The sequence below is a fragment of the Mangifera indica genome, chromosome 8 (assembly GCF_011075055.1).
Source record: "Mangifera indica cultivar Alphonso chromosome 8, CATAS_Mindica_2.1, whole genome shotgun sequence".
In the NCBI taxonomy this organism is placed as follows: Eukaryota; Viridiplantae; Streptophyta; class Magnoliopsida; order Sapindales; family Anacardiaceae; genus Mangifera; species Mangifera indica.
In genome coordinates, this window is record NC_058144.1 from 3,045,095 (window position 1) to 3,054,791 (window position 9,697).

Below are 9,697 nucleotides of genomic sequence, written 5' to 3' on the forward strand. Positions count from 1 at the left end.
CGTGCAAACATTCTGTGAAATTTGCTTAGCAATTCAAAAAGATGTTCATTTGTTTGTTGTTGTGGCCGGCTGTGGGAGACATGCTTAAATGGTGAGAGTGAGAACCCTCAATTGGATTGTGGCTTAGACGAGTGAGTATCACTCACTCTGGTCAAGTAAAACTTCAGATTCCATAACATATCATCGATAATATTCGAACGCCCGGAGGCAAGAAGAGTTTCTCTCATTTACTATTGTTTGTTTGTGTAGTACCTTAGTACTGGTATGCCATGCTTGCTGCCTGTCTGCCTGGCACATGCAGTCTCAGAGATATTTAAACTATGACAGGAATTTTTTTTGCATTCCACTCGTGTGTTATTCAATTCAAGGCTTTTGCATTTGCTTACACTTTTTTTATTTAAAGAAAAGCGGCGGTAAATTTCGATAAACACACCACCTCCGTTCTCTATTTACAAAAACCTTTCCCCATCCCATAATCAATTGAAGAGCGACCTTTTGGGCCTCCACTCAGGCCCAATATCCCATTGTTTCGTCCTGAAGTCCTACGAAGCAATCAATAAAATTAAACCGAATGAACAATATTCTTTGTATAGTCAAGGAGTTGACAACGAATTTTAGGTTGATTTATTCCTGCTCCTTGCTGAGATCATAATTAAAGATTGAATGCACAAGCAATCTGTCAGAAAAATTCCATTAGCATCAAGCATAATGTCTTAATCTTGTCTATCTTGAATACGGGAAATATAAATTATTATATAAGTGGCATCGAGAAATAATTATGAACTATTTTCCAGTATGGTACACCAAAAAATCAGCTTCAGAAAGTAGGCAATAAATCCTATAATGACAGAATTCTACATGTTTACAACTGAAAATGTACATGATAACATACGCTCTTCTGCAAAGACAAAGAAATGAAATCATTTGCTCTTTGATGAAGGCCCTTTTTTCCTTTTCTTAGATGGATTAATCCTGCTGCTACTACACTTGGGACAAAACCAATCCTCCTCTGGTACATTTTCAAGTGGAGGGTCACAACAATGAATGTGGGTACCAACCCCGCAACCAACAGAACCACTTTCGTCACCGCAGATCAACATAACTTCTCCTCTATCAGTACAGCCACAAACTTGGCAACATATATCATTGTCCTCACCACTATCTGGCGGACCTGAGTCTGCAACTATTTCTTCTGCTTTGCTGAGCAATTTAGCGAAAGATTTCTCTGCCCAAGCATGAGTCTTGTATAGCACATGTCGCTCAAGGGAATAACCAGGCTTGCAGACAAACTCCACTAAATAATCAGCCACAATGCAGGGTACCTCATGTTTTAAGAACTCTTGAACCCATATATCAACACATGGCATGCCAGGACTGACAACTGCAAAGTCTACTCCAGATTCAAGGAAGCGAGTATAAGGTGGAGCAGTTGCTAATATGATCCCATCTCCAGCCTTCACTACACGCTTCACGGTATCCTGGATGACCACAGGGCAGATAATTATTTCAGAAGGGCAAACAGAAGCTAACTCTGACCATCATTTATTTAGTAGTTGAAGGAAACGCATTAGTAAAGGAGAATTCACAAAATAAATACTAATTAACGAGGAGATATGATAGAATTATAATGCAAAATTATTGCCAGCAAAATGAAGACTAAAAAATTAAATAAATACCAGAGGTGGCGCAATGCATTCTCCATATACAATAATGCGCATTCCATAGAAGGCACCATGACCTGTTCTCTCCCTCAAGAGCCGCCACTTCCTTGGAGCCTCTAAGTTAATAGCACCATCTTCACTAAGACCATTTGTGTGCCATTCATAAGGCTCCTCCAGCAAGAACTTCCCTGCCTGATTACAAGCACTTAAATAATCCATCTTAAGAATCCACCTGCACTCAAGACAGAATTAAGTTAACAATCTGCCGAAACAAAGAGGCTAAGATAGCTAATGCTTGATATTTGGTCAAAAATAAAAAGCAAAATTCTGAGACAGTCCACCTCCCAGATGCAGCAGCAGCAAAGAACTTCTCTGTTCTTCTAAGATCAGGGGCTATGAAGTGTGTTGCCTGGTATGACCACTGATGAGAATCTCTGCAACATCTTCCTTTCAAACGCCTTATAACTTGTTGAAACTCCTTTCTCTGCAGTCTGTGTCCACTCAATATAAACCATACAGGTTCAGTCACTGGTGCACCAATTGTAACCCTCTCAAAATTATTATTGATCTGCTTTGGTGTCTTCAAAGATTTAAGATCTGATTTCTGAACACATGAACTTGAAGTTTGGTTTTCAACAACTGGCCTGTTTTCCTTCTCCACTTCCACAGAGTTCTCAATTACAGGCACAGAGCTACCACAAGTTTTGATTTCAGGATGCAGCAAACTTTTATTCATTTTAGTACAATCCTCTTTTGTTTTATTTTCATTCATAGTATCTTCCTTATCCACATCATTCTTAGATTTCACAACCTCTGCATCAGCAGGTACATTCTTTGGCTTGGCCTTACCTGCTGGACGTTTCTTCCTTGTATTTACTTTCCCCTTCATACCCTCAGCTTTGCAGGCTGATTCATCCAAGTCAAACTTATTGGGGCAAACTGTTTTTCCCAATTCAGATTCATTAGTCCCTTCTTTTGCAGCCATTATCTCATGTGAACTAATATTAGAACTATTTGCTGCACGTCTATCGCCAGATTCTACTCTCGTCATATTTTCTTCTTTTAGTATCAATTCAACCACCTCAAACTTCTCGTTATTTAGTTGCTTTTCATGCTCATCTTTCTCATCAGGAGCCTCAGTCTCATCCTCCATGGGCTCAGTCTTATCACTAGTTGCATCGTCACACCCTGTAACAGTATTTGTATCCAGCTCTTTTACAGCTTCGACACTTTTGGTTGGAGGGGGTTTCTCAGAGACCATAGTCAACTTCTCCTGGTTGGTTTTCTCCTCTCCTGCATTTGAACAAACTGCAGGGTCATTTAGGGAGGCAGTTTTACTCAAGTAAATGGAACCCTTTTGATTAGCAGCACGTCGAGAACCCAATGTCTTTTTGGCAACCATCTTCTTCCTAACGGGCTCTGCAATTATCTTATCATTTCCTCCCTGGAGTGACTCCAAGTCGACAGGCATACGTGATTTCTCCATCTCGAAATCTCTATCCTTGGGTGATGAAGCCTCTATTTTCTGCTGCTGATTCTGTGGCTCCCCTGCCTGAGCTTCAATTTCAAGTTTGTGTGCCAAAAAGGACCCTTTCAGTCCTCCAAAAGAAGTTTTAGATGGCTTATCATCATTTTCATTTTGCCCGGTCTCGAAGGTCATAGTTTCAAAGGAATCCAGATCACATGTCAGTAAGTTCTTGTTAACAATAGAGGAACCATCATGAGGATTAAGAGCAAGATTCAAATTAGCAGCATCATCTCTACAATTATTATTAAGGGAAAAATGTTTAGTATTCTCAAGTGTCTGACATGCTGGAGATTTTGGATCCAATATTTTAGCCCTATAATTGGACATTGGACTTCTGTTGCATTCTGTTGCATTATGACTAGTCTTTTGTGATTTTGAACTGGCACTAGACATATTTGTAATGGTCTTTGCAGGTAAGCAGCCACTTGACTCTGCCTCCTGACATGATTCCTCCTCTCTCTGGGGAATTTTAACATAGCCTGCGGCAGTTCTGGCTTCTTCATGTTCAATTTTGGAGGAACTGGCTACAAAAGCCTTACTGACTTCAAATCCACCTAAGTTTGCTTCTGGAGATCCACTTATATTGCCAGATATATTTGATACAGACGTTGACAGTGGGGATTTCCACAGGTTTTTCCTTGAGTAACTTATAGAATTTTTTTTTGACTCAGAACAGGAAGGCATTTCAGCTCTTCTAAAGGTAGATGCCAAGTCATTTTTCACTCCTGTAGAATGTGGAGTCCTCTCAAGCACAGGATCAATAAAAGCATCAGTTTCTTGCAAAGCATGCACCTCAGGAGCATTACCACTATCATGAGTCAGGAATTGATGAGATCCACTCGCTGTTGAATTTAGCAGCGTTTTTGGCACCTCCATTGCTGTTTTTGGCGATTGGCAAGCACTAGCTATTACTGCTTTCGAAGTATGTGGACTCTTACTCATGTCTTTCCCCACAAATTGTCTCGCTGTGACACCTTCTGTCTCTTCTTCAGAATCTTTAGCTTCAGCTTCCATCGTCTCCAATTCATAGCCACTGTCAGAAGAAAATTCACTCTAGAATCAGTTGATTCTAACTTCAAAAGATGTTTTAACCATTTTTACCTAAGGCACCTCAAGCTTGCCAAAGATGCATGTGAAAAGCAAAAAGCCATTAATTAAGAAATCAAGCAAAGAACCTCAGACATAATACAACAAGCTAATTAAAGAATTCAATAACAACTACACAATAAAAAGTAAATATATGTTCACCCACTGTAGCGTGTCATGGAGAGGTCTAATTCTATCCATATTTCATAAGTTATAGAAATAATAGGCCAAACATACATACTTTTATACCAACTTGACTCCTAAGCAGAATACTACACATATATATGCATTTCAAAAAGCCAAATTATTATTCAGCAACTAACAAATATAATTTTATTTTAACATACAAAACAAAGATGATAGACCATACCCAAGCATAGATACATACAGACAAAATAACAGCATAGAACAAAACATTCAAATACCTCACCTCTTGTCATAGTTAGCTTCAGGAAGAAGATCCCAATCCCTTAAACTGTAGAAAAGAGCAAGTAAGATTAGATAAAATAAAAAAAATTATTCATTGAAGACCAATGCAGCAAATCTTGGTTCAAGTATTAAATATGTACCCCTAAAATTATATGGTATTTCATTAGTATACACAACAACATTTCAAAACATAAGAGAAAAAACAAAATCTATAAGTATACCAATCTTCCAACCAGCGGTGATTAACAAGCTTTATCTTTTTAATTTTCTTTGCCAGCTCATACTTCTCTCCTGTAGAAATAGACAAAGCTTCATTAAAATACCATTCTAATAATGCTCCTTGTTCAGGATAAAATTTAGCAAATATGAATTGATAATCTGAGTGTAAATTATAAAAAACTAGTTTATCCATGTGATAAAATGAACTGTCTTTATAAAGAAGCTTCGTGATAGAATTTAAACAAATAACTCATGCTGCAGATAATACATGTGAGAGATTAACCAGTCCACCCCATGGTTCAATTAAACAGACAAGAATGATCTGCATTGTGCCCACCTAAATCCAATGAACAACAAACCATATACAACAAAAAGAGACTTGATGGGATGGATGAGAGGATCGCAAATTACAGCATTACTTGCTAGAGAGTTTTCATCCCTTCAGATAATAAAACATCAAAAGCATACCCTCAAATTTGTAGCAGATGAGATGTGTAACTTTGCTTGCCACCAGTGGTTTAGAAAATAATGCACCCATCAAGCCAACCATTGTCTGAGAACAGAAAAAATTACTGTAAAATAGTGGGAAAAATCAAACAATCAGAAGTCATAAAACAGCAAAAAGGAATGGAATCACATACCATTATGTCTTCTCGATCTTGTCGCTGATAACCAGTCAAGCATACAACTAAATCTTTGGCACCCGGAATTCCATTCAGATCTTTTAGTGGTCGGTACATAACCTGCACAAATGAAATGCATACAAGTATTGCATGTGGCACCAAAACATACAGTAAAATGAAAGTCTCAGATACTAAACTGATGAAGCATGTTTTAAATTAAGTAAATTGAGTGACTATGAACATTCTAGACGCTACATTATTGCATATAAGATAAGTTCCACAAATTCATACTAGATCGATAAGCATTGTCACTATTTGTCAACCTGAAAATGAAGAATTTGATAAAAAAAATAATAAAGGTGACAAAATCCAATGAAATGTTCATAATAAATGTGTTTGTTCAACGCTTGGACGGAAGCACACAGTTGAATTTAGAACTGAAATTGACAACACATAGTAACAGTAAGAACCAAATTGCTTATTTGTGAACAGAATGAATATTCTTATACAAAATAAAGAATCTCACTGAATTAGCGTCAACAGTCATTCCAACATCATAACTATGATCAACCCACAATGATGTGATGATTGTCTTCCCATCATTTCGAGCGGCAACACAGATAGGATCGTCCTATACCACAAAGTAAGAACAAAAATCGACTCAATTTTGATAATAAATAGCAATGATAACAAGAAACTACAAACGCACAAAGTAAAAATAAAATCCAATTTCCAAATAATTAGGCATTAAAGCAAGTTCAGAAGTCTGAAAATAAAATGAAGCGAAGATTATGTAAAACGAGAAACAAGGCTTACATAAATAATCCTATCCACAATCACGTGAGTGCAGTTTTGGCCGTACCGGCCAACATCAACTCCACCGCCATGTACTAGCTTCGACCGAACCTGCGGATTTTGTTATGAAATTGAAAAAAAAAAAATTTACAATTCAATTAATTCTGCTACTATACAGTACATAGTAATAGATAGAGAGAAGAGAACGAAATACCTGATGCTCATTGATTGGGTCGAATCCAAATAGAGCGAAACGGACGCCAAGAAACGGTTTGGATCGGGAATCGATTTCCATGATTTATTCTTGGGAAATGAACAAAAATTTGAAGAAGAAGAGAAAATGTGTAAAGGAAGAGCGCAGTGATGTGGAAATAAAAAATGATTGAGGGTTTAGAAGTGAGTGCAGACTGCGTTAACAAAACTTGCCAAGCAAGAGTGAAACAGTGTGAGGAGGGAATTATCAATTTCGATAATAGGTTCAATTTTTGGTGCAACTGGCGGGAGTGAAAATTCCTAGTTAAACGCCGTGTGTCCCCGTGAAATGTTTCGACCCAATGTTTCGCCTTAAAACCTTTCCAACCCTAATGGATATGAATAATACTTTTTCACCCAACTAATTAATGAAACAATAATATAAACGGTAAAATCATAATTTTATGATTATTATTTAATTTTTTTAAAATGACCATATAATATTAAATTAATAAAAATTAAAATAATATTTTTAATATCTAAATTAATAAAAATTCTTTTATTTATCTTTCTTTTTACTTTCATATATTCTTCTTTTTAATTTATAAATATAGATATATTTGTTATATAATTGTATATTAAAAGATAAACAATATTTTTTCAAAATGTTAAAGTTTTTTTTATTTTTTAAGGGATTATTAAAAATTAAAAAAACTTAAAAGGTTTTTCAAAAAATTTTAAAGTACCAATCCGTCTCTAATTTTTTTAAAATAACAATAACACTTTTAAATAATTAAATAAACTACAACAAATTAATATACAAAAGACTGAAAATATTGTAAAGATTAATTTATGAGTTTTTAAATTTTTCTAAATTAAATTGTCATGAAAGTGTTTGGATAATATAAAGCCTTTTTTTTTTAATTAATAGAAGGTATATTTATTATTATTTCTTTAAGTCATTAGTTTCGATATATATAGGAAAAAAGTGTTTTTACTCTAAATATAGAGTGAGAAAATATTATTTATTTTTAAAAAATAATTTATTTAATATAAATCGAGTCAACCTTAAATTTAAATTAATTTTATTTTAATTTAATTCAAATATAATCCCTAATAATAAATTAAAGAAGTGCAAAACCATACCCGAGCCTTTATTAAGACGCCGACGAAGCAAGCAAAATAGTTCAGAAAAGTAATGATTCGGTGACGTGGCGCCATAAGATGTAGCCACGTTTACACACCTCAAAAGTCAGTTCCACCAACGAACTGTTTTGAATCACAGCCTTAAAACTTGGTAGGTGATCCCTTATCGAGCATAAAACCTACCAGTTTATTTTGCGACCGCAAGCATTGTTCTTCATCTTCAGGCAGCCGCAGGTACAGAGAGAGATAGATGGCTTGGCTAACTCGATTCATTGTAGCTGTGGTTTTCTTATCCATCGGAGTTATGTTTTCTCCGGAAACATTTGGATCAAATTCGGAGCATTTTAAATCCCCAAAGCTATCGACGTTCCTGAAGCTGGCTCATCTCCTCTGTTTCTCCACCGCCTGGGGTGCGGCTCTTTGGGTCACCTTTATCGGTGGCATCATTATGTTCAAGTACGTTCTTCTTCTTAGCCCCAATTCCGCATGTTACACTTTCTTTTTCTTATGTTTTCTTGTTTTGGGGTCTCTTGTGTTTCTGTAAATTGATAATTTAACCTGGAATAATAATTCAGAGACTTAATTGAGTGCAAATTATGTTAATTCTGAAAAACCAATTTATGAAAATGAAAGATTTAATTGATCCATGTTTTCCCTTTCGTAGATTGACGTAGAAACCAATGCAGGACAATTATGGTTTTTTTTTTTTCTGAAATGATGATTACGAAACTTGGAGTTTTTTATTGAATGAAATTAGGAATCTTCCGAGGCATCAGTTTGGTAATCTACAAAGCAAGATGTTTCCAGCGTATTTTTCAATGGTGGGATTGTGTTGCGCCATATCCGTGGCGTCATTTGCGTATTTACATCCATGGAAGTCATCATCCACTGCTGAAAAGTATCAGCTTGGATTTCTACTCTCTGCTTTTGCTTTCAGTCTCACCAATTTGTTTGTCTTTACTCCCATGACCATTGAGGTAACTAACTAACTCATCATTCTTTATTTTCTCTTGACATTTATATGATCTGCAGCGATGTTCATAATTATGAATTGTTTCATTCCAAGATGTCTCAACTGTTAGGGTCTTGTTGGAAGGCCATTCGTTCAAGATCAATTTAGACTTGGTGCTTTTGAGTTCAAAAGTTTCCTGCTTAGTTTTTGATGAAACAGTGCTGAAAGTCCCTTTTTTTACATTGAGGATAGTTGAGCTCTATACCTTTTGTTGACGGGCACTTTTAAGAATTATTATTGATATGTTATTTTGCATTATTTTTTGTGTTGTAGATGATGAAGCAAAGGCACAAAATTGAGAGGGAAGAAAAAATAGGCGACGAAATTGGGTGGACAAAGAACAGGGAAGTTGCTAAGGTTAATCCAAAGCTTGCAGCCATGAACAAGAAATTTGGGATGATTCATGGGTTGTCATCCCTTGCTAATATTATGTCATTTGGCAGCCTTGCCATGCACTCATGGTACTTAGCTGGGAAACTCAATCTGTAATTTGAGGTATATCGGCCTTTACAGGGAAAGTTGTGCTTTGGTTATAGATTAAATTACTTAAATGAGGACTGTTTGTGCAAAATATGTATGATTCACCTATTTATCAACTTACAAAAGAGGTCTTTCTGTTTACTTCAGAATAAAATTTTGATAGAATTATGTGGAACATTTGAAGCATGTCAGCTCGCCTTGTTGGCTGTATTATGTATGGGAATCAACAGAATATGCAAAATGGTACCGCCTCTGTTATACCAAGTATTTTGTTGATGACATCGCATTGCAACAACGAAAGTCTTGAAAGCTATATATTTAAACATGTTATCTTGATTTGCCTATTGTATTGTTTTTGCAAGTCTGTCAACTGTGATTGGTTGTCGGCTTCCTATTTCTACCTTTTTCAAACAAAATTTGGATTGGCCTTATAAGTGACACCAATGGGCAAACAAAAGCTATCACATCATTAAATTTGGCATTTACGGCAAATGGACCCTGAAGCAAAATCAAGTAATCAAAAAAA

General features: G+C 35.9%; 2 protein-coding genes across 2 annotated transcripts; one reads left to right on the forward strand and one right to left on the reverse strand.

The window, feature by feature from the left end:
* Nucleotides 1-733: 733 nt before the first annotated feature.
* On the reverse strand, nucleotides 734-6,706 carry LOC123222935 (BRCT domain-containing protein At4g02110-like). Its single transcript, XM_044645962.1, has 10 exons — nucleotides 6,556-6,706; nucleotides 6,363-6,452; nucleotides 6,073-6,177; nucleotides 5,565-5,666; nucleotides 5,392-5,476; nucleotides 4,926-4,995; nucleotides 4,706-4,750; nucleotides 2,003-4,222; nucleotides 1,677-1,893; nucleotides 734-1,478 (listed from the first exon to the last, which is right to left on the reverse strand). Exons 1-10 carry the CDS (start codon nucleotides 6,634-6,636, stop codon nucleotides 921-923), a joined length of 3,573 nt encoding a protein of 1,190 aa, XP_044501897.1. The 5' UTR covers nucleotides 6,637-6,706; the 3' UTR covers nucleotides 734-920.
* A 1,101-nt stretch (nucleotides 6,707-7,807) lies between these two features.
* On the forward strand, nucleotides 7,808-9,450 carry LOC123222776 (transmembrane protein 205-like). The gene is made up of 3 exons (XM_044645728.1): nucleotides 7,808-8,135; nucleotides 8,437-8,656; nucleotides 8,965-9,450. The coding sequence occupies exons 1-3, from the start codon at nucleotides 7,930-7,932 to the stop codon at nucleotides 9,178-9,180; spliced, it is 642 nt and encodes a 213-aa protein (XP_044501663.1). The 5' UTR covers nucleotides 7,808-7,929; the 3' UTR covers nucleotides 9,181-9,450.
* Nucleotides 9,451-9,697: the final 247 nt, after the last annotated feature.

Excerpts from the sequence above, each read along its gene's own strand:
- LOC123222935 (XM_044645962.1), bottom strand. The coding sequence starts at position 6,636 with ATGGAAATCGATTCCCGATCCAAACCGTTTCTTGGCGTCCGTTTCGCT. Across the intron at positions 6,178-6,362 it reads TTGTGGATAGGATTATTTAT|GACGATCCTATCTGTGTTGC; the intron begins GTAAGCCTTGTT and ends TTTGTGGTATAG. Across the intron at positions 4,751-4,925 it reads CACCGCTGGTTGGAAGATTG|TTTAAGGGATTGGGATCTTC; the intron begins GTATACTTATAG and ends TCTTTTCTACAG.
- LOC123222776 (XM_044645728.1), top strand. The coding sequence starts at position 7,930 with ATGGCTTGGCTAACTCGATTCATTGTAGCTGTGGTTTTCTTATCCATC. Across the intron at positions 8,136-8,436 it reads GGTGGCATCATTATGTTCAA|GAATCTTCCGAGGCATCAGT; the intron begins GTACGTTCTTCT and ends GAATGAAATTAG. Across the intron at positions 8,657-8,964 it reads TTACTCCCATGACCATTGAG|ATGATGAAGCAAAGGCACAA; the intron begins GTAACTAACTAA and ends TTTGTGTTGTAG.